The sequence below is a fragment of the Vidua chalybeata genome, chromosome 1, assembly GCF_026979565.1.
Source record: "Vidua chalybeata isolate OUT-0048 chromosome 1, bVidCha1 merged haplotype, whole genome shotgun sequence".
NCBI lineage: Eukaryota > Metazoa > Chordata > Aves > Passeriformes > Viduidae > Vidua > Vidua chalybeata.
The window spans coordinates 1633011-1656901 of NC_071530.1; the positions used below are offsets into that span (position 1 = coordinate 1633011).

General features: G+C 46.4%; 2 protein-coding genes across 4 annotated transcripts in view; one reads left to right on the forward strand and one right to left on the reverse strand.

The window, feature by feature from the left end:
- ALS2CL (ALS2 C-terminal like) overlaps positions 1 to 5581 on the forward strand; it is a 44569-nt gene extending 38988 nt beyond the window's left edge. For both annotated transcript variants that reach the window (XM_053939021.1, XM_053939010.1), the window contains exons 24-26: positions 2187 to 2336; positions 3505 to 3601; positions 3843 to 5581. In XM_053939021.1, coding sequence (XP_053794996.1) covers positions 2187 to 2336; positions 3505 to 3601; positions 3843 to 3905 — 310 coding nt within the window. In that variant the 3' untranslated portion in view covers positions 3906 to 5581. The remainder of the gene's footprint in view (positions 1 to 2186; positions 2337 to 3504; positions 3602 to 3842) is intronic.
- Positions 5582 to 5640: 59 nt separating this feature from the next.
- Positions 5641 to 23849, reverse strand: JMJD4 (jumonji domain containing 4). 2 transcript variants are annotated; one of them, XM_053939032.1, is made up of 7 exons: positions 23761 to 23849; positions 12455 to 12933; positions 11091 to 11256; positions 9773 to 9898; positions 8699 to 8966; positions 7840 to 7986; positions 5641 to 6979 (listed from the first exon to the last, which is right to left on the reverse strand). In XM_053939032.1, exons 2-7 carry the CDS (start codon positions 12711 to 12713, stop codon positions 6668 to 6670), a joined length of 1278 nt encoding a protein of 425 aa, XP_053795007.1. In that variant the 5' UTR covers positions 12714 to 12933; positions 23761 to 23849; the 3' UTR covers positions 5641 to 6667. The 2 variants fall into 2 exon arrangements, with proteins under 2 accessions (XP_053795007.1, XP_053795012.1); XM_053939037.1 differs by lacking the exon at positions 23761 to 23849 and adding an exon at positions 13078 to 13549.
- Between the last annotated feature and the right edge of the window lie 42 nt (positions 23850 to 23891).

A 23891-nucleotide genomic window follows, 5' to 3' on the forward strand; every position in this document is an offset into this window, starting at 1 on the left:
CCCCCAGCTCTGCCTTTCTTTCTCCAGCTGGAAAAGAACCTTGGGAAGGAGTTTTCCCTGTGGGAATGGGGAGGGGCTGGGATGGAATTCCCAGAGAAGTCGTGGCTGCCCCTGAATCCCTGGAAGTGCCCAAGGAAAGGCTGGATGGGGCTTGGAGAATCCTGGGATAGTGGGAAGTGTCCCTGCCCATGGCATGGGATGAGATGTTCCTTAAGGTCTCTTCCAACTCTAAACCATTCTGGAATGATGATTCCACACAAAATCTTGGATCAACGGGAATTCACTGTTTTCACCTGGAGAGCAAATTTGGCTTGGCTGGGATTTCCTGGGATTCCGTTCCTCTGTATACGAGCTCCAGGAGGTTCATCCGTCCACTGGAGTATCCCAAGAGCTTGAGGGGATCCATGGGATGGAGGCTCCCAGGGAAGTGGATCCATGGGATGGGATCCACCTTGCAGATACCAGGAATTCCAACCTGGGAAAAATGGACAGGAATGCTCCATCCCATATTGGAGATCCCAGGAATGTCCCATTCCATATGGGAGACACCAGGAACGTCCCATCCAATATTTGAGATCCCAGGAATGTCCCATTCCATATGGGAGACACCAGGAATGTCCCATTCCATATGGGAGATCCCAGGAATGTCCCATTCCATATGGGAGACACCAGGAATGTCCCATCCAATATTGGAGATCCCAGGAATGTCCCATCCAATATTGGAGATCCCAGGAATGTCCCATTCCACCTTGGAGATCCCAGGAATGTCCCATTCCATATGGGAGACACCAGGAATGTCCCATTCCACCTTGGAGATCCCAGGAATGTCCCATTCCATATGGAAGACACCAGGAATGTCCCATCCAATATTTGAGACACCAGGAATGTCCCATTCCATATTTGAGATCCCAGGAATGTCCCATTCCATATGGGAGATCCCAGGAATGTCCCATCCCACCTTGGAGATCCCAGGAATGTCCCCTTCCATATGGGAGACACCAGGAATGTCCCATCCAATATTTGAGATCCCAGGAATGTCCCATTCCATATGGGAGACACCAGGAATGTCCCATCCCACCTTGGAGATCCCACGATTGTCCCATTCCATATGGAAGACACCAGGAATGTCCCATCCAATATTGGAGATCCCAGGATTGTCCCATTCCATATGGGAGATACCAGGAATGTCCCATCCCACCTTGGAGATCCCAGGAATGTCCCATCCCACCTTGGAGATCCCAGGATTGTCCCATTCCATATGGGAGATCCCAGGAATGTCCCATTCCATATGGGAGACACCAGGAATGTCCCATCCAATATTGGAGATCCCAGGATTGTCCCATTCCATATGGGAGATCCCAGGATTGTCCCATTCCATATGGGAGATCCCAGGAATGTCCCATTCCATATGGGAGACACCAGGAATGTCCCATCCAATATTGGAGATCCCAGGATTGTCCCATTCCATATGGGAGATCCCAGGATTGTCCCATTCCATATGGGAGATCCCAGGAATGTCCCATTCCATATGGGAGACACCAGGAATGTCCCATCCAATATTGGAGATCCCAGGATTGTCCCATTCCATATGGGAGATCCCAGGAATGTCCCATTCCATATGGGAGACACCAGGAATGTCCCATCCAATATTTGAGATCCCAGGAATGTCCCATTCCATATGGGAGATCCCAGGATTGTCCCATTCCATATGGGAGACACCAGGAATGTCCCATCCAATATTTGAGATCCCAGGAATGTCCCATTCCATATGGGAGATCCCAGGAATGTCCCATCCCACCTTGGAGATCCCAGGAATGTCCCATTCCATATGGGAGACACCAGGAATGTCCCATCCCACCTTGGAGATCCCAGGAATGTCCCATTCCATATGGGAGACACCAGGAATGTCCCATTCCATATGGGAGACACCAGGAATGTCCCATCCCACCTTGGAGATCCCAGGAATGTCCCATCCCACCTTGGAGATCCCAGGAATGTCCCATTCCACCCTGGAACATCTCCTGGCCCAACCTCGGTGCCTCCTCTTTCCTCCACCCTTTGCAGCCAATCCATAAATCCTTTCATCCCTAAATTTTTTTTTTTTTTTTTTAATTATTTTTAAATCCCGCTTTTCCGGGTGCAGCTTTTCCGGGTGCAGCTTTTCCATGGCTCTTTTATCCCCACAGCACCACGGTGGATCCCAGGGAGAAGCTGGAGATCCTCCGGAAGACCTACGAGGAGCTGGAGCGCACGGTGTCGCGGCTGCTGGACGCCGACTACCGGCTCCCCATGGACGACCTCCTGCCGCTCCTCATGTTCGTCGTATCCCGAGCCAAGTGAGCGGAACTTTTTCCCTCTGGAATATTCCCGGGTGGAAGAATTCCAGTGAAAACTTTTGGGATTTGGGGTTGGATGTGTTGGGTTTTTTTTTTTTTTTTTTTTCTCTTCCCAGAGGCGCGGTCGGGTTTTTGGGATATGAAGTGCCGACGGAATTCTGGAGTGTCCGTGTTTTATCCCAAAGGATATTTCATGGAAATGAGATTCCTTTTATCCCAGAATTCCAAAGTGTCCGTGTTTTATCCCAAAGGATATTTCATGGAAATGAGATTCCTTTTATCCCAGAATTCCAAAGTGTCCGTGTTTTATCCCAGACAGTATTTCATGGAAAATCAGATTCCTTTTATCCTGGAATTCCAGAATGTCCATGTCTTATCCCAGAGGAATTCCAGGCTTTTAATGGAAAAAGTGATTCCTTTTATCCCAGAATTCCAGAGTGTCCGTGTCTTATCCCAGAGGAATTCCAGGCTTTTAATGGAAAAAGTGATTCCTTTTATCCCAGAATTCCAGAGTGTCTGTGTCTTATCCCAAAGGATATTTCATGGAAAATCCCAGAATTCCAGAGTGTCTGTGTCTTATCCCAGACAGTATTCCAGGGTTTTCACGGCAAATGAGATTCATTTTATCCCAGAATTCCAGAGTCTCCATCTTTTAGCCCAGAGAAAATTGGGATAATTGGAAGTCCCTGCCCATGGATCATCTTTAAGGACTTTTCCAACCCCAAACACTCTGGGATTCTGGAATTCTGGGACTTCTACAGGAATTTTCCATCCTCAGCAGGAACTGGGATTCCTTTGGGAGAAAAAGAATCCAAAATTCCATCCAGCAATTGGAATTTCTTATGGATGGATCTGGAATTTTCTTGGGATGGAGCATCCCAAGCTGTGGCTGCTCCATCCCTGGAAGAGTTCCCGATGGGAAGCGCTTGGAAAAAATTGGGATAATGGGATATCCCTGCTCATGGGTCATCCTGAAGGAGCTTTCCAACCCCAAACACTCTGGGATTCTGGAATTCTGGGATTCTGAGATCCCAGATCCCTCCAGCAGATCAGGATGCACCTGCAATCGGCACCGGAATTCCAGAGTTCCTCTCCTCCTCTCCAAAATTCCAACCCCTCCACGTGCCCGGAGATTTTTCCCAGATTTTGGGGATTTGTTTTTCCCTAGGATCCAACACCTGGGAGCTGAAATCCATCTGATCCGGGATTTGATGGATCCGACCAACCAGGGAGGAATGTTGGACTTCCTGCTGACAGCACTGGAGGTAAGGGGATTTCTTCCCAGGAATTCCAGCAAAATTCCATTTTTTTTTTTTTTTGAATGGAATTTTTGGGATTTTATTCCCTTGCTAGGCTGGAAAAAAATCCTAATCTTTAATTCCGGACAGATTGAATTCTGTTGGAATTCTCCTTGGGATCAGCAGGGATTCTCTGCCTGCAGGAGCTTGGATTTAATCCCAGAATTCCCAAATTTTTTCCCTAATTTTTGCTCTATTCCCTCCCCAGTCATGCTATGAACACATCCAGAGGATCCGGCTCCATCCAAAGGAAAACTCCCACAGCTCCTGATCCATAGGGAAAATCCCAAATTTGGGAATTTTCCCAAATTTTCCGGACCAAACCCCGCTGGAAAAAGCGGGAATTGTATCCCTGGCTGCCTTAAAGGGAAGAATTCCTCCCCAGCCGAGGTTTTCCTGATCCCAAAAACACTGGAAGGGCTGGAATTCCCATCTCCAAGGTTTTTTTTTTTTTGAGTTTTATCCCCTTTTCCCGCAAATAATTCCCAGAAAAAAAAATCTCCTTTTCCTGCTCGGGATGGGTTTTCTTTTATTTTTTGCACTGGAGAATTCCCAGAAAAAGAAAGAATTTCTTTGGGAAAAACCAATTTTTAATGGGATTTCTCGGACTGGGAAGGAGAGCTTATCCCAAAACTCCTAAAAATTCTGGGAATGAGAGGAGATTTTTCCTGCCATTCCTTTTCCTACTTTTCCCAACTCAGGACTTTTCCAATTTCATTTGGAAGCTGCTATTCCCAAATTTCCCAATTTTCCCATGCTCCAAGATTTTTATTTATCCTTGGGAGACCTCAGGGGTGATCCCACACCTTGGATAATCCCGTGTTTCTTTGGAATTCTGGGGGATTGGCAAAAAAAAAAAAAAAAAAAAGGATTTTTCCCGGATTTTGGGAAATTCTGGGAAAACAAAGAGAAATTATGGAATAAAAACTCCAATCCCAGCTGGATTCGTGCTCTGCCAACCCCAGAGGTGCTTTGTGCTCCGAGCTGGAATTTCCCTTTGGAAAAAGAATATTTGGGATATTCCCAATGGATATTTGGGATGCTGTTCCCAGCATCCCAAAAAAATAAATTATTTTTAAAATAATTTAAAAATAGCCTAAAAAAAAATCTTATTTTTGACAGTTTTTATTCTGTTTTTTTTTTATTTTTCCTGGGATTTTTTTTTTTTTTCTTATCCAGGAAAATAAAACTCCCCAAACTTTTTCCAGCTGTTTTTCCCAAGTTTTCCTGATTTTCTAAATTAAGGAAAGTGCTCCTTGATCTTTTCGGAAAAGAAGAATCGGAAATCCAACGCTTTCAAAAATTGGGATTTTTGTCGTTTTTCCCTTGGGATTTCTTCATTTTTCCCAGGAATTTTTTGCCTTATCCAGGTGACTCTGGGAAAACAAAACCCCCCAGGTTTTTTTCCTCCCATTTTTCCCGAATTTTATAATTTAATGAATAACAGATTAATTACAGGAATTAATATATTAATGAGAGAATCCCATGGGAAGATTGCCAGGAATTTTTATTTCAATAAAACTCTTGGAATTTTGAAGAAATTCCAGGATCCACGTGCTCCTTCTTCCAATCTTCTTCGTTTTCAGGAATTTGGGGATTTTCTAAATGAAGGGAAAATGGATCCTTGATATTTTTGGGAATGAAGAATCGGAAGTCCAAAGCTTTAAATAAATGGAATTTTTGTCATTTTTTTCCCTTGGGATTTTTTCTTTTTTTTTTTAGTATTTTTCTCATTTTTCCAAGGAATTTTTTTGCCTTATCCAGGTGACTCTGGGAAAACAAAACCCCCCCAGGTTTTTTCCTCCCATTTTCCCCAGATTTTATCCTTTAATAAATAACAGATTAATTACTGTATTAACTAATTAAGAATTAATATATTAACGAGAGACTCTCACTGGAAGTTTGCCAGGAATTTTTATTTAAATAAATCTCTTGGAATTTTGAAGATTCCAGGCTCTGCATGCTCCTTATTCCAATCTTTGTCGTCTTCAAGAATCCGGGAATTTCCTAAATTAAGGAAAAACGGCTCCTTGATATTTTTGGGAATGAAGAAAAAAAATGCAAAATTCCTACTGGAAAAGAACATGCAAAGTGCAGGGGGGGGTAAAAATTCCAAGGAATTCAAGGAAAACGAGGCAGATTTTCAGTTTGACTTCCTAAAACTTCCCGAAATTCCAAGTTTTTCTCGGTTTTGATTTCGGGAAGAATTCAAGCGAGGCCTGAAGGTAACAGTGTGCAGCCATTTGTGCTTCCAGGTTTTTGATTTTTCCAAGGAAAAGCAGGAGGGGGATGTTCCACTGGGAATATTCTGGGTGGGAATTGTGCTGTGGAAGCGTGCGGGAGGTGCTGGATCCACAAAAAATTCCACAAGGAATTTTTTCCCTGAGTGCCTGCTCAGAATCCTAAAAAAATTGGGATTTTCCTTTAGCTGGGATGGTTTTTTTTTCCTCTGATTCCTCCAAACCACTCAGAACTTTCCTGATCTTTTCTGGAGGGAATTCTGGGCCTTGGGATAGAGCGCGGAATTTTGGGAGCACATTCCCATTCCTGCTTTTTATTGGGATGAGTCAAGGCAGGTTTTGCTCGGAGCTGAATTAAATTTAATCCTGAACATCTCGGCTTTGGAGATCCCACTTTGGAAGACACGGAATCAACATTCCCAAACCCAGGCTCCAGCTCAGGCTTCCATGGAATTCACCAGCTGGAATTCCCTAAAAAAGGACGGAAAAGCTGAGCTGCACCTGGAAGTAGGAGAGGTTTTAACAAAGCTGAGCTTAAGCACAGGGAATTTGCATCATTCCAACGCCAGATGATCCATAGGGAATTTTTTCCCTGAGTGATGCTCACAATCCTAAAGGAAGTTTGGGATTTTCCTTTGGCTGGGATGGTTTTTTTCCCCCAATTCCTCCAAACCACTCGGAACTTTGGGAATGTTCTCCCTCCTTTCATTCTCCCATCTCCCGCTGGAGTAAAGCTCTTGCCCAAGTCCATTTCCTCCAAACCCTTTGGAAAAAATCTTGGAAAAGTGGGAATTCAGAGCAGGGCCGTGTCTATGGCCGATTCCAGGTGCTGGAGCAGAGCCTCCGGAGGAGGGGACAGGGAAGTCAGATCCAGCTTCCGGAAATCCTCGTTAGCGCTTAACGAGCTCAGCACCTTCACCGTCCTCTTCAGGTCGAACACGGCGTGCAGCATTCCCAAGGTGGAGATGGCAGCTTTGGAATTGTTCTGGGATGAGGATTCCTCATCCAGGCCCTTCTCCAGGATGGAAATCCGGTTTTCCGCGATGACTTTGAGGAAGTTGTAGAATTCCTTGTAGTCGATGCCCGTGCAGGATTTCATGATCAGCTAAAGGGGGGAAACAGAATGAAAATGGGAATGACAGTGGGGGAAAAATCCAGGAAAAATCCCTAAAATTGGATTTTATGAAGCTAGGAATTCTTGGAATTGCTTCTGAAGCCAAAGGCACTAGGTTGTTTTTCCCAAATATTAATTGTGGGAATTTTCCCCATTTTTGGAAGGAAATCAACCCAAGAAGAGGGAACAGCTTCTAGAAAAAAACTTGGAATTTGGTTCATCCAGAAGATTTTGGAAGGAATCCCATCCATCCTCTTCCTCATGGAATTTTGGTTGGATTATGGAGTTTGGTCTTTTGGATTCTTTCCCAGCTCCAGGGATCCAGGGGCAGCCACGGCTTCTCAGGGAATTCTATCTCAGCCAGGAATTCCTTCCCAATATCCCACTGAAATTAAGTGGGAAGGCATTCCTTGTGTCCTGTCATTCCATGTTTATCCCAATTCCCTCTCCAGCTTTTCTGGAGCTTCTTTAGGCTCTGGGAGGGGCTCTGAGGTCTCTCCCTGGAATTTTCCCTTCTCCAGGTGAACATTTCCAGCTCTCTTGATCCTGAAGTTTTCCATCTTTCCAACCAACATTCCAACCTGGACACACAGCCAATAACCAGAAGCAATTCCCAAACTTCTACAGGGAACATTCCCAAACTTTTACAGGGAACATTTCCCAACAAAACAAAGCTGTCCCCAACTCCCACTTCCTTAAAAACCACGGAAATTCCGCTGGTTTTTCTGTGCGGAAAAACATTTCCCCTGCGGAATTCCGGGCTAACCCAGGATCCAGAAGCTGAGGTCAGAACTTCAGCTCCAATAATCCCGGAATTCCGGCTCCCTGGATAATCCAGGATCGGGCTGTACCTGGCACTGGAGGTGCCAATCGTCCATGGGATCTTTCCATTGGCTGATTTCCCTCTGGACGGCCGCCAGCTCATCCTGCAGGAAGCACCACATGACGGCCACGTTGCAGCCGTTGACCCAGTTGTGGTTGATGGAGATGGTGTCTTCCTGAGGGAAAAATTTGGGATAATCCACGGATAATTAGTGATTAGCCACTAATTAAGTTTTTAGGGATGATAATGTGGAATTTGCTGCTCCAAAAGATCCTATTCCTGAGCAAACCAGAATGTCCCTAATTCCCAAAATGCAGCTGCGGACACAGTTGTGGTTGATGGAGGTGGTGTCTTCCTGAGGGAAAAATTTGGGATAATCCACGGATAATTAGTCACTAATTAAGTCATTAGGAATGATAATATGTAATGTGCCACTCCAAAAATCCCATCTTAAGGGATCTGAACACTCATCCCATTCCATCATCCCATCCCACACTTCCCACTATCCATGGTACATGGTGCTCCAAGCTGGAATTCCTCCTTCTCGGGAAGGATTTCCATCTTTTCCTTTTCCCAGGATCTTCCTCCTCCTCACCCCACTTCTATGCCATGGAATTCCTGGAATGGTTTGAGTGGGAAAGGACCTTAAGGACCATCCCATTCCCACTCTCCCAGGGTGCTCCAAGCCTCATCCAAGCTATCCTTGGACACCTCCAGGGATGGAGCTTCCCTTCAACAATTCCAAGGCCTCAATTCCATCCCAGCATCACCCAGGAGAAGGAATCAACCTTTTCCCTGAAAATCCCAGTTTCCATCCATCCCAACAAAACCTTTGTGATCCCACTTCCCGATCCAAGAGCAATTCCCAGCGGGATCCATTCCCTCACCAGGTTATAAACCTGGTGGTGCCATCCACTGGGAATGAAGACGATCTCTCCGGCTTCCTGGAGAATTTCCAGAGGGGGCTGGCTCTGGCTGTAGCGCGGATAAATCCTCTTATCCCGAAGATCCGGAGCCGTCACGTCGAAGGGGAGATTCCCGTGGCGATCCTTCAGGAATTCCTCCTGTCCCGCGGGATACAGGAGCCATTTCTTCCTGCCACAGATGTTGGCTGACCAGCTGTAGGAGCGGAAGACGTCGGCGTGGAACGGTGTCCTGGGAAAAAACAGGGATGGGTGGGAATCAATCCCGAAAAATTCCAACAGGGATTTGAGTCGCTGAGAAGCTGAGGTGCTGATCCCAAAATTCCTCGTGGAATTTCGGTTGGATTATGGAGTTTTGACTATTGAAAGGCCATTATATGGATACTCATCCCAAAATTCCCCATGGAATTTTGGTTGGATTATGGAGTTTTGACTATTGAAAGGCCATTCTATGGATACTCATCCCAAAATTCCTCATGGAATTTCGGCTGGATTATGGAGTTTTGGATATTAAAAAGCCGCTGTATCCATAGCAATCCCAAAATTCCTCCTGGAATTTCAGTTGGGATTGTGGAGTTTTGGCTATTAAAAGGCCATTCGATGGCTACTGATCCCAAAATTCCTGATGGAATTCTGGCTGGATAATGGAGTGTTTTATATCCTCTGTGCTTCTCCTCTTTATTTTATCCCAAATATCCCTCAAGGGCAGGGAATTCTGATAAAAACACCCCAAATGCATCTTTAGAACCAATACTGGGCTGGAATTCTCACTTGGAATTTTCCCCTGGAAAACACCGGCGTTATCCCGGCCATTCCAGGCTCCTGCCCATTCCAAGTGCTGATCCCAAGGGAATTTCTCCTCTAATCTCCCAGATGATTTTTTTTTTTTTGTGGGCACAGTTTGGGGTTTTCCCTTTTCCCTCCCATCCGGAGCCATCCGGGACACCAGGAAACCTGCCTGGTTATCCTGAGGGATAACAGGATAATTTCCTGGGCTTTTCAGCTGGAAAAGGAATTTTTTTGGGATAAGAGCCTTACCAGGATCCCTTGGGTCCCATGTAGACGAACCTAAAATCATCCACGGCCACGGCATCCCAATATTCGTTGAGCCAATCCGAGGAAAAATACACGGGAGTGGTGTAAACATCCTGCTCTGGAAAAGCTCTGGAAAACAAAAACGCTTGGAAAAGCAGCTTGGGAAAACGGGATCCCCCAAATGCAGGGGGAAGAGCAAGGTGGATCCTTTAGGATGGAATTCCAAGGGTTTGGGGTGGAAGGGAGTTGAAGGAGCGGCTTATCCCAAATGTTCACTATCCCAGATTGTTCCAAGCTGGTCTGGGGCACTTCCAGGGATTCAGGGGCAGCCACGGCTTCTCTGGGAATTCCATCCAACAGGGAAACGTGGGAAATTTTCCCACAGGGAAAACTCCTTCCCAAGGTTCTTTTCCAGCTGGAGAAGGAAAGGCAGAGCTGGGGGAAGGCAACTTGAAGGAATGGGAATGTTCCCAGAAAAGCCAATGGATATTAAGGGATCCCAAATCCAACATGGCCATGGAATAATCCCAACCCAAATCCCAATCCAGCTCTGACTGCAGGAGCTGCTCCAGTGCCATTTTCCACAGGGAGAAACCATGGAATGGTTTGGGTGGGAAGGGACCTTAAGGATCATCCCATTCCATGGCCAAGGACAATTCCCACTGTCCCAGGCTGCTCCAGCCTGGCCCTGGACACTTCCAGGGATCCAGGGGCAGCCACAGCTGCTCTGGGAATTCCATCCCAGCCCCTGCCCACATTCCCAGCCAGGAATTCCTTCCCAAACTGAGTTGAAATGGATCTTGAGCTTGGAATAAAAGCTGGGAATTAGGCTGAGGGAATGATATCAGCCTGGAATATTGGGGATTTGAGGAATTTGGTGCTGGAGGCCAAGGCTTTGGAATCCCTCAGGGAATGTTGGAATATTTTCCCTCTGTGCTGATGCTGAGCTCGTCTGCTTTGCCTCAAAATCCCAACTGGAACAACTGCAAACCATGGAATCATGGAATTTTTGGGGTTGGATGGGATCCTAAAGAAGATCCAGTTCCAACCCTGTGCCAGGGACACTTCCCACTATCCCAGGCTGCTCCAAGCTGGCTGTGGGCACTTCCAGGGATGGAGCAACTTCCCTGGGAACTCCATCCCAGCCAGGAATGCCTTCCCAAATTAAGTGGGAAGCCATTCCCTGCGTCTTGTCATTCCATGCTCATCCCAAACCCCTCTCCAGCTTTTCTGGAGCATCTTTAGGCTCCGAGGATTCCGTGGATCCTTCCCTTCTCCAGAGGAACATTCCAGTGCCGGAGTGTTGGGAATGAGCCCTGACCTGCTCAGGTGCCAGTCCTTGAGGTAGAGGCAGCCCCGGGAGGAGCTGTAGCCGTTCCTGATGTATTCCCGCCAATATTCCACGTATTCCTTGAAGGGCAGCTGCTCCTTGGGGTTGGAATTGTATTCCTTGACATCGCAGTTGGCAACGGGCACCACGGCTTCTCCTGGAATTACAAATCCTTTGGGAATTCTCCACAGCAATGAGAAGGATTCATCAAATCATCTCCACCTCAAGCTCATCCCCGCGGAATTCCAGGCTTCAGATATTCCAGAGGAACCATCCCAATCCCAGAACCATCATTCCAAGGGAACGTGATCCAGAAATTACAAATCCCTTGGGAGTGAGGAGGACTCATCAAATCATCTCCACCTCAAGCTCATCCCTGTGGAATTCCAAACTTCAAATATTCCAGAGGAACCAGCCCAATCCCAGAACCATCCTAAGAAGGGAACATGATCCAGGAATTACAAATCCTTCGGGAATTCTCTGCAGGAATGAGAAGGATTCATCAAATCATCTCCACCTCAAGCTCATCCCTGTGGAATTCCAGGCTTCAAATATTCCAAAGGAACCATCCCAATATTCCAGGGAAACAACATCCAAATCCAGAGTTGTTTATTTCGAGTGACCTGAATTTTCCTGCTGTTTATTCCACGTGCCCCAAATTTTCCTGGTTTTTCTTTGCTGCCACCTGAATTTTCCAGTTTTTTCTTTAAAGGGAATTTTCCCCTTAAGTCCATTAGGAGGGAGGTGTTGATTAGGAATAATGAAATTATCCAAGATTTTTAATTTATTTAAATAATAAATTAGAAAGAAAATTTGGGAATCAATTTTAGCTTGGAATCTGCAAACCAGACTGGGAAGAAATGGGAAAAAAAAAATCCATAGATTAATTTTGGACAAAAGCTTGGAATTTGGGTTTTTTTAGTGCTTTTACCCTGAAAATTCAATCCCAAAAGGTTGAATCCTTTAGGATTTGCAAAAAAATCCCAGGACTTACCAAACTTCTGCAGGAGATGCTCAAAGTTGGGTTTCCCATGGAAAAAAAAAATCCATGGATTAATTTAGGATAAAAACTTGGAATTTAGGGGTTTTCAAGTGCTTTTATCCCTAAAATTCAATCCTATCAAGCTGAATCCTTTAGGATTTGGATGAATTAAATTCTCCAATATTTAAAATTTATTTAAATATAAATAAAATTTGGGAGTGAATAAATGGAAAAAAAATCCACGTAATAGTTTAGGAAAAAATCTTGGAATTTTTTTTTTTTTTTTTTTTTTTTTTTTTAGTGCTTTTATCCTGAAAATTCAATCCCAAAAAGCTGAATCCTTTAGGATTTGGGAAAAAATCCCAGGACTTACCAAACTTCTGCAGGAGATGCTCAAAGTTGGGTTTCCCATCCCACGTCACCCAATTTTTCCTGCTGCCCCAATCCTCGGTGAACTTGGCCGAGAAAATGCAGGGATGGTTGGGAATGAGATAATCCCGGAAAAAATCGGAATAAGTGAAAGAATCGGCTTTGTCAATAAAATCCACGTGGCCCCCGGGAAGAGCACCCGGAGAAGAATTCCCAAAATCCCGGAAAAAAGCGGTGGAACAGGCAAAGGTTGCTCTGTCCATGCAGGCTGCAAAAAATTCCTGGCTGAGCCAAGGAATTTGGAAAAAATAATCCCAAAAAAATCCCCGCTAAAAATGGGATTTGAGGCTTTAAAAGTGTGGGAAATCATGGGGAAATTGAGGGGGAATAAGTGTTGGGATAATTTGGGTTTTCCATGGTTTTTTGGGATAGCTGGGAATCGCCCTATGGATGCTTTTTCCTCTTGTCAGAGCTGGTTCCGTCCTAAAAAAGCAGGAAAAGAAAAATTCAGTGGGATATTTCCAAGGAATAAATGAACTGAAGGGGTGGAGGGAAAGAAATTCCTGAAATATTTGGGAAAGCTCTGGGATCATCCCTTTGTTCCCAAGTCTGGCACCTCCCACTTACTGCAGAGCTTTTCCGTGGATTTGGAGCAATGGCAGGATAAAAATAGGGCAAAAAATGGGAAAAAAAAGAAAAACGAGGGAAGAGTGAGCACAGAGGGAATAAAGCAAAGAGGCTGCAGGGATAGGATTTGGGACACACTGAGGGAAAAGGGGATTTAGGGATCTCTGCGAGGGAATTCCTCCCTCAGAAATCTCCAAGGGAACAGTGGGATTTGGGAAGCTCCAGGAGGGAATTCCTCCCTCACGGAGCTCCAAGGGAATATGGGAATTAAGGGACATCCATGAGGGAATTCCTTCCTCAGGGAGCTCCAAGGAACCTGGGATATGGCAGTGGGATTAAAGGATTTCCAGGAGGGAATTCCTCCGTCATGGAGCTCCAAGGGAATATCGGGATTATAGGATATCCACGAGGGAATTCCTTCCTCAGAAGTCTCCAAGGGAATATGGAGATTGAGGGACATCCATCAGGGAGTTCCTCCTTCACAGGTGGAATATGGGAATAAAGGGAAATCCATGAGGGAATTTTCCTTCACAGAGCTCCAAGAGAATATTGGAATTAAGGGAAATCCATGAATTCCTCCCTCACAGATCTCCAAGGGATATTGCAGTGGGATTAAAGGATTTCCAGGAGGGAATTCCCCCGTCATGGAGCTCCAAGGGAATATCGGGATTATAGGATATCCATGAGGGAATTCCTCCCTCAGAGATCTGCAAGGGAACAGTGGGATTAAGGAACATCCATGAGGGAATTCCCCTCTCGGAGCTCCAAGGGAATATCAGGATTGAGGGACATTCATAAGGGAATTCCTCCCTCACAGAACTCCATGGGAATGCCGGGATTAGGGAACCTCCATGTGGGAATTCTTTCCTCAGAGATCCCCAAGGGAACAGTGGGATTTGGGAACATCCATGAGGGAATTCCCCTCAGGGAGCTCCAAAGGAATATCAGGATTGAGAGACATCCATGAGGGAATTCCTCCCTCACAGGTGGAATATTGGAATTAAGGGACTCCATGTGGGAATTCTTTCCTCAGAGATCCCCAAGGGAACACTGGGATTAAGGGACCTCCATGAGGGAATTCCTCCCTCTCAGAACTCCAAGGAAACACCGGGATCAATGAATCCCCAAGAGGAAATTCCTCCCTCACGGAGCTCCAAGGGAATATCAGGATTAAGGGAGATCCCTGAGGGAATTCCCCCCTCACAGAAGGCTATGGCAGTGGGATTAAAGGATTTCCATGAGGGAATTCCTTCCTCAGTGATCTCCATGGGAACACTGGGATTAGGGAACCTCCATGTGGGAATTCTTTCCTCAGAGATCCCCAAGGGAACAGTGGGATTTGGGAACATCCATGAGGGAATTCCCCTGTCATGGAGCTCCAAGGGAATATCGGGATTGAGAAACATCCATGAGGGAATTCCTCTCACAGAGCTCCAAGGGAATATGGGAATTACGGGACATCCATGAGGGAATTCCTCCCTCCCAGATCTCCATGGGAACACCGGTATATGGCAGTGGGATTAAAGGATTTCCAGGAGGGAATTCCCCCGTCATGGAGCTCCAAGGGAATATCGGGATTATAGGATATCCATGAGGGAATTCCTCCCTCACAGGTGGAATATGGGAATTAAGGGACTCCATGTGGGAATTCTTCCCTCAGAGATCCCCAAGGGAACAGTGGGATTTGGGAACATCCATGAGGGAATTCCCCTGTCATGGAGCTCCAAGTGAATGTCGAGGTTGAGGAACATCCATGAGGGAATTCCTCCCTCAGAAATCTCCAAGGGAATATGGGAATTATGGGACATCCATGGGGGAATTCCTCTCACAGATCTCCAAGGGAACACCAGGATTAAGGAACCTTCATGAGGGAATTCCTCCCTCAGAGATCTCCAATGGAATTAAGGAACATCCATGAGGGAATTCCTCCCTCACAGGTGGAATATGGGAATTAAGGGACATCCATGAGGGAATTCCTCCCTCACAGGTGGAATACGGGAATTAAGGGACTCCATGTGGGAATTCTTCCCTCAGCGATCTCCATGGGAACGCCGGGATTAGGGAACCTCCAGGAGGGAATTCCTCCCTCAGAGATCCCCAAGGGAAGAGTGGGATTATGGAACATCCACGAGGGAATTCCCCTCAGGGAGCTCCAAGGGAATATCAGGATTGAGAGACATCCATGAGGGAATTCCTCCCTCAGGGAGCTCCAAGAAATCTGGGATATGGCAGTGGGATTAAAGGATTTCCAGGAGGGAATTCCCCCGTCATGGAGCTCCAAGGGAATATCGGGGTTATAGGATATCCATGATGGAATTCCTTCCTCAGAAGTCTCCAAGGGAATATGGAGATTGAGGGATGTGATAAACTGTGGTAACTTGTTTGTTCATCAAAAGAATTGGAATATTAAAGGAGGAAATATAAAAATTAAAGTATGATTAATCACCATATAGGGAGCTTTTTGTAGCTTTTTTGCAGACACAGGCTAAGGATGTCGGGGGATGGCCGGAGCTGATTATGAAATCAGTGACCACCAGGCAACGGCCACCGGACTAGACAACGTAGGAGTGCTCCGGGTACGCCCATCACTGTCCGGAGCCGATTGTGAAATTAGCGATCACCTGCCTCGACACAACGCAGACACGATGCAGAGGGATGCTCAAGCTACGCACACCACTATCGCAAAAGACACGAATGAAGAAACCTCCAAGAAACTATAAAAAGAAACTGAATAAGGGAGTGGGGTGTGGGGCACTGCAGTGTGGGACACTGCAGGAGGGGCAGTTAGGAGACCCCTACCCACCCAGCGCTGTTTTGCTTGCTACTGCTTGCTGTAATTAATAAAATTCTAATTGACCTTAAAAAGGCTGAATCAAATTATTCGCCTCAATTTATCACAATTTGGTGCCGTGACTCGGATAAAGGAAACCCGGGAGGAAGGCCCCACTAGGGTGAGGCGCCCCACCGCCTTTTTGCGGTGGACCTAAGGGGGGCTTCCTCCTTGGGCCTTTACCGACGAACCTAAAACTCAGTAGCAAGCAAAGGTACCCCCGTTAATCTTTGTGCACGAAGAACCGCGGAAGAGTGAACACGCAGGAAGCGTAAGTAGCCCCCGGTGGGCCTCTTTTTCCCGGTGGGTGGTGGGCCTCTTTTTTCCCAGGGTTGGGTGACGTAGGAGGGGGAGAGCTGCACCCCCTCGGCATCGAGTTACCCTCGGTGGGGAGGCTCCTGGGTTAGGAGGAGAGCAAGCGGGCCTAACCCAGACGTGGAGGTGGACTGCGTCAAAGTTCCTGGGGCGGGGGATCCCCGGAGAAACTTCCCCAAGTTTCGGCTTACTAATTTAGTATAAGTGTATGTGCTCGGTGGGCCCCGTACAAGCGGGCTCCGGAATGCGTGTGCGTGTGAAAAAGACGGTGGGCCCTGTACAAGCGGGCTCCGGAGTGCATGTGAAAGGGACAAAGCCTCGACCCTGGAAACGGGGTCTTTAAGAGTCGTTTAGGGGTGTGTAGTCCCGGGGTGATTGAGGTGAATAAGAAGACACACAGGGCGAAGCCCCGGTCGAGAAACGGAGGCGCCGGAAAGACGTGAGTAGTCCGGTCTGCTCGGTCGCTCGGTCAGGGGTGGGAGTCCTGGAGTGCAGCGAATGTGAACGTGTGTGTGAGAGGGGAACTGGCAGCTCAGATTCCCCAAGTGAGTGTGGACCCCATAGTAGTGCGTTTCCCATATCCGGCGATGGAGTGGGCCACGAATTGGGGGAAGCGACTGTCGTATTGTTTGTGTTGAGTGTGAGAAGGCACTCTAGAAGATGGGTCAGAGAAAAAGTAAATCTGCTGAACCCATGGGTGGGAGAATCTCAGTAAAACTTCCACTAGGCTTAATGGTAGAGTATTGGGATGCCTTTCCTTCTAGAAAAGGAAAAGATAAGGTTAAAATGATCCATTATTGTATGGAAATTTGGGGAGGTAAACAAATAAGGGGAGACCAACTATATTGGCCCGTATTTGGGTCGTTTGAGGATTGGATCTGTCAAGCTCTAAATATATATGTTAACTCCAAAGAGCCCTTTAACCAAGAGGAGAGCGAATATGCAGCTCTTTGGATAGTGGGAGAGATTGAAGAAAGCTTTCCAGTTGTATTCAGGGGTGGACCCCAATACCCCAGAGGGTGAGACACTTTTGAAGGTGCATTTTGTGGTCGATTCTTGGGTGGACATTCGGAAGAAGTTGGAGAGGTTGGAGGGATGGCAGGCGAGAGGATTGGATGAGTTGTTGTGAGAGGCTCAAAAGGTGTGTGTTGGGAGAGAGGATGAGAGTTTTAAAAAGCAGTCTGGAATCGTGTTAGCAGCAGTGGGGGGGGACAGCGGAGTCCCCGGTGGGGGGAACTGGAGGTCAGTCCAGAGGTCAGACTGACGTCCAGCAAAGTTGGTTTGAAGGGAAGTCGAGAGTTGGTTTGAAGGGAAGTCGAGAGGTGGAGAGAGCATTGTCTGTTTCTATTGTGGGAAGAAGGGACACATGAGGAGAGAGTGTCGGCAGAAGATTGCTGATGAGGAACAGTTCAAAGAAGATTAGGGGGGTCGGGGGCTCCATCTGCTGGGGACAAGAGAAAGAACAGAGCCCCTGGTAAAATTAAAAATAGGTCCCCAGCAACAAGAATATGAGTTCCTTGTGGACTCAGGGGCGGAGAGATCAACCGTCCAGACCCTTCCCCAAGGGTGTAAGATTTCACCTGAGATAATACAGGTGATTGAGGCCAAAGGGGAACCCTTTGGAGTACCTGTAATTAAGGATGTACTCTTAGAAAGTGATTCTAAATTAGGAATTGGGTCATTTTTACTAGTTCCAGAAGCAGATTATAATCTATTAGGGAGAGATTTGATGGTCGAGTTGGGGATAGGGATAGAGGCAAAAAAAAGGGAGAACTAACAGTAAAACTATATCCTCTCCGGGCTGAAGACAAAAAAAAAAAAAGATTAACCCAGAAGTTTGGTATACCCCCGACAGTGTGGGGAAATTAAATATTGAACCCTTTGAGGTAACTATCAGGAACCCAGAAATCCCTGTCAGGATTCGGCAATATCCCATACCCAAAGAGGGGAGGGAAGGACTAAAAACAGAAATAAAGAGACTTTTGGAAAAGGGACTTTTAGAACCCTGCATGTCCCCTTTCAATACCCCCATTCTGCCGGTAAAGAAACTGAATGGCAGTTACAGATTGGTGCATGACTTGCGGGAAATCAATAAAAGAACAGTTGAAAGATTCCCGGTCGTAGCCAATCCACATACTATTTTAAGCCAACTTGGCCCAGAAAACCAGTGGTATAGTGTAATAGATCTTAAAGATGCTTTTTGGGCCTGTCCCCTTAAGGAAACTTCTAGAGATTATTTTGCTTTTGAGTGGGAAGACCCGGATACACATAGAAAACAACAATTGAGGTGGACAGTCCTTCCCCAGGGGTTTACCGAATCCCCAAATTTGTTTGGGCAAGCTCTGGAACAAATATTAGCAGAATATTCACAGGGGGAGGGGATTGTGCTTCTACAATACGTAGATGATTTATTAATTGCAGGGAAAGAAGAAGAAAAAGTAAGGGAAGAAACTATAAAACTCCTAAATTATTTAAGCCTTAAGGGACTCAAAGTTTCAAAGTCGAAATTACAATTCGTGGAAGAGGAAGTTAAGTACCTCGGACACTGGCTGACTCAGGGGACTAAGAAACTGGATACTGATAGAGTCCAGGGAATACTTTCCCTGGAAGCTCCAAAAACTAAAAGGCAGGTTCGACAGTTACTGGGACTTCTTGGGTATTGCAGACAATGGATTGAAAATTTTAGTGGGAAAGTTAAATTTCTGTATGAAAAATTAACAACAGACGGGCTATTAAAATGGAGCTCCGAGGATGAGACCCGGTTAAAATCATTAAAAACTGAACTGGTCAATGCCCCGGTTCTCAGCCTCCCGGATCTAAAAAGACCACTCTTTTTATTCATTAATGTCAAGGAAGGGGTGGCATACGGGGTGTTAGCCCAGGAATGGGCTGGAGGAAAAAAACAGTGGCATATCTTTCAAAGCTTCTCGACCCTGTTAGCCGAGGGTGGCCTGCCTGTCTGCAATCGATAGTGGCTGCTGCCCTTTTGGTAGAAGAAGCAGGAAAGATAACTTTTGGGAGTGAACTGAAGGTTTTATCTCTTCATAACATTCGTGGAGTACTACAACAAAAAGCAGATAAATGGATAACAGATGCCAGACTCCTAAAGTATGAAGGCATCCTAATTTCTTCTCCTAGGTTAAGTATTGAAACCACAAGCTTACAAAATCCAGCCCAGTTTCTATATGGGGAACCAGTTGTGGGACTAACTCATGATTGTCTTTTGCAAATAGAGGAACAAACAAAAATAAGACCAGATCTCAAAGAGGAGGAATTAGAGGAAGGATATCGATATTATGTAGATGGATCCTCTCAGGTCCTTGAAGTGAAAAGGAAATCTGGGTATGCTATTGTGGATGGGAAAATTTTTAAGAAAATAGAATCTGGTCCTCTTAACCCCAGCTGGTCAGCACAAGCATGTGAATTGTATGCAGTGCTCAGAGCTTTAGAACTGCTAAGAGGAAAGGTTGGGACCATTTATACTGATTCAAAATATGCTTATGGGGTGGTTCATACATTTGGTAAAATCTGGGAAGAAAGGGGACTTATCAATTCACAGGGAAAGGGGTTGATACATGGGGAATTAATTCAGAAAGTGCTCCAGGCCTTGAGAGGTCCGGAAAGAATAGCTATTGTTCATGTAAAAGGACATCAAGTGGGGATGGGAAACTCAGTACAGGGAAATAACTTAGCCGACCAGGAGGCAAAAAAGGCAGCTCTAATGAGTTTAAAACCATATAAGTGTGGGGGGGGGTCACACAAAGGGAAGATTGCTCCACTTGTGGAGCTGACTTAGAGGAAGAACCATGTTGGGCTTGTTGGGATGCATACGGGATTGATTCGATACAGTGTGCCTGTGATAACCCCCAAGACAAACATTGCCGGTTCCATGAACCCACTAACCATGTGTTAGCCTTCATGGTACAGGAAAAACAAAAATTAAACCAAATGGGGGTGAAGGAAAAAGAGGGAGGCAAGTGGATACTACCGGACGGGCGGGAGGTACTCCCAAAAGGAATGACAATGAGGGTCCTGCAAGCAATCCATAGGAAAACCCACTGGGGAATTCAAGCCCTGGTTGACCAATTTGCAATTAAATATATGTGTATAGGGGTCTATAATCTTGCAAAACAGTTAACCCAACAATGTTTAACCTGTCAAAGAATAAATAAACAACAATTAAGAGAAAGACCAATGGGCGGAAGGGAACTGGCACAACGACCCTTTTCACATATACAAATAGATTTTACAGAATTACCAGAAGTGGGGAGGTATAAATATCTATTGGTACTGGTAGACCACTTAACCCATTACGTGGAAGCTTATCCTACGGCCCGAGCTACTTCGAACACTGTGGTAAAAGTATTATTAGAGCAAATTATCCCCCGGTATGGATTAATTGAGTGTTTAGACTCAGACCGGGGACCCCATTACACCTCTAAAATTGCAAAAGATGTCCTGACAGCTTTGGGGACTCAATGGAAATATCACACCCCATGGCATCCACAGAGCTCGGGGAGGGTGGAAAGAATGAATGGAGAAATAAAAAAACAACTCACAAAGTTAATGCTGGAAACAAAAATGTCATGGGTTAAGTGCCTACCTCTTGCCTTATTGAACATTCGAACTCAACCCCGAACTGATGTGGGAATCTCCCCATTTGAAATGCTATTTGGAATGCCTTATGATATGGAAGCCCCCACAGATCACCCCTGCATAAAAGATTCTCATATTAAATTCTACATTACCCAAATTATGAGCAGAAGGCAGGAATTGAGGAAGAAAGGAGTGTTGGCACAGAGACCACCTCTGGATATCACAATCCATAAGATAAAACCACGGGATCAAGTACTTATTAAGTCTTGGAAGGAAGATTCCTTAACTCCATGTGGGGAAGGTCCTTTTCTTGTTTTGCTTACCACAGAAACGACAGTCAGGACGGCCGAAAAGGGGTGGACTCACGCCAGCCGAGTGAAAGGCCTGGTTGCTACAAATAACCAGTGGAGAGTGACTAGCCAGCCTGGGAACTTGAAAGTGACTCTTAAGAAAAACTAATGAACTCTGTGGACATTATCCAAATCAACCATAAGGGGAAGCAAAGGGATACAATTACAAACTAGCTAAAGACTATATAGTGATTTGTAATAAGGAAGGTTGTGGAGATTGTTACCCTTTTGTGTGCTTTATATGTAAAATTTGCCAAGAATGGTGGTGGGTCCATTGCCAGAGGGGAAGACCACCAATTGGGGTTTGTACTGAGTGCTATAAAACTCAGCGAAAACTAACTGAAACTGTGCTAAGGATAGGAGAATTGGAAAATCGGTGGGTCAGTTTTGGATCTGAGTGGTGGGAAATATTCTTGTTTTCATACTAACGAGCCCACTCCATTTGCTGCTCAGATAATAAAAGGGTGTTGTTGAAAGGAACTGAAGGGGATTCCTTGCAATCCACCTCTGGTCAAAGATAAGAACTGGGAACAGTACAAGGCTAGGCAGGAGCGGAAAAGGGGACGCTCAGGCGAGTACTGCTGCTGCCGAGAAGATGGTTTACCTCGCGGCTCGAAGCACCCGAGTCGGCGAGCGAGGCAGAGAGGAAAAGGCCAAGCCCCCTCTAAGTGGAACAATGCTGAAATGCTCCAACTATTGCCAGCCGAGTACTAGGATCCCTCAAAGGACCAGTCTAAGTGCCTCCGAAACACCAAGGGAGCAGCAAGCCAAAAAGGGGAAAACAGGATATTACGTAACAAAAACAAGGCTAGGACTCCACCCTTATTGGCAAATTATTAGTTTTCTATTGCTCTGTCCTAGTGGTGTTTCTAGTCAGGACAATGCTGAACACTTTACTTCTAGCCTACAAAGCAGCAAAGCGATTTGATGAACAAAATGGTAAAAGAGAAAATGGGGGATTGTGATAAACTGTGGTAACTTGTTTGTTCATCAAAAGAATTGGAATATTAAAGGAGGAAATATAAAAATTAAAGTATGATTAATCACCATATAGGGAGCTTTTTGTAGCTTTTTTGCAGACACAGGCTAAGGATGTCGGGGGATGGCCGGAGCTGATTATGAAATCAGTGACCACCAGGCAACGGCCACCGGACTAGACAACGTAGGAGTGCTCCGGGTACGCCCATCACTGTCCGGAGCCGATTGTGAAATTAGCGATCACCTGCCTCGACACAACGCAGACACGATGCAGAGGGATGCTCAAGCTACGCACACCACTATCGCAAAAGACACGAATGAAGAAACCTCCAAGAAACTATAAAAAGAAACTGAATAAGGGAGTGGGGTGTGGGGCACTGCAGTGTGGGACACTGCAGGAGGGGCAGTTAGGAGACCCCTACCCACCCAGCGCTGTTTTGCTTGCTACTGCTTGCTGTAATTAATAAAATTCTAATTGACCTTAAAAAGGCTGAATCAAATTATTCGCCTCAATTTATCACAAGGGACATCCATGAGGAAATTCCTCCCTCACAGAACTCCATGGGAACACTGGGATTAGGGAACCTCCATGTGGGAATTCTTTCCTCAGAGATCCCCAAGGGAACAGTGGGATTTGGGAACATCCATGAGGGAATTCCCCCGTCATGGAGCTGCAAGGGAATATCGGGATTGAGGGACATCCATGAGGGAATTCCTCCCTCAGAAATCTCCAAGGGAATATGGGGATTAAGGGACCTCCATAAGGGAATTCCTCTCTCACAACTCCATGGGAATATGGGAATCATGGGACATCCATGGGGAATTCCTCTCACAGGAATTCTCTCTCCAAGGGAACACCAGGATTAAGGAACCTTCATGAAGGAATTCCTCCCTCAGAGATCTCCAATGGAATTAAGGAACATCCATGAGGGAATTCCTCCCTCACAGGTGGAATATGGGAATTAAGGGACATCCATGAGGGAATTCCTCCCTCACAGGTGGAATATGGGAATTAAGGAACATCCATGAGGGAATTCCTCCCTCACAGGTGGAATACGGGAATTAAGGAACATCCATGAGGGAATTCCTCCCTCACAGGTGGAATATGGGAATTAAGGAACATCCATGAGGGAATTCCTCCCTCACAGGTGGAATACGGGAATTAAGGGACTCCATGTGGGAATTCTTCCCTCAGCGATCTCCATGGGAACACCGGGATTAGGGAATCTCCAGGAGGGAATTCCCCCCTCAGAGATCTCCATGGGAACACCGGGATTAGGGAACCTCCAGGAGGGAATTCCCCCCTCAGCGATCTCCATGGGAACACCGGGATTAGGGAATCTCCAGGAGGGAATTCCCCCCTCAGAGATCTCCATGGGAACACCGGGATTAGGGAACCTCCAGGAGGGAATTCCCCCCTCAGTGATCTCCATGGGAACACCGGGATTAGGGAATCTCCAGGAGGGAATTCCCCTCACGGCCCTCCCCGGGGTAGCGGGGGAGGACCCGGACCCCACCGGGCGTCGCACACGCCATCCCCGCCTCCCCCTCCCGTCCCCGCCGCACCGTCGCTGCCCGCAGGAACCGGGAGCGCCCCGAGGGAGCCACACTCACCCCCGCCCCCTTCAGGGCAGCCCCGCGGCGCCAATGGCGGCGTCGGCGGCGACAATGACCGGCTATGGCGGGCGCCGCCGGAACCTCTGCGTCGGGCGGGTGGGGGCCGGGGGGGAGGTGAAAAGAGGAGC

Bases quoted from the DNA above. Each gene is read 5' to 3' on its own strand.
- JMJD4 (XM_053939032.1), bottom strand. From the start codon at position 12,713: ATGGACAGAGCAACCTTTGCCTGTTCCACCGCTTTTTTCCGGGATTTT. The intron at 11,257-12,454 runs GTAAGTCCTGGG...TTGTAATTCCAG, and splicing joins GCATCTCCTGCAGAAGTTTG to GAGAAGCCGTGGTGCCCGTT. The intron at 9,899-11,090 runs GTCAGGGCTCAT...TTTGTTTTCCAG, and splicing joins AAGGACTGGCACCTGAGCAG to AGCTTTTCCAGAGCAGGATG.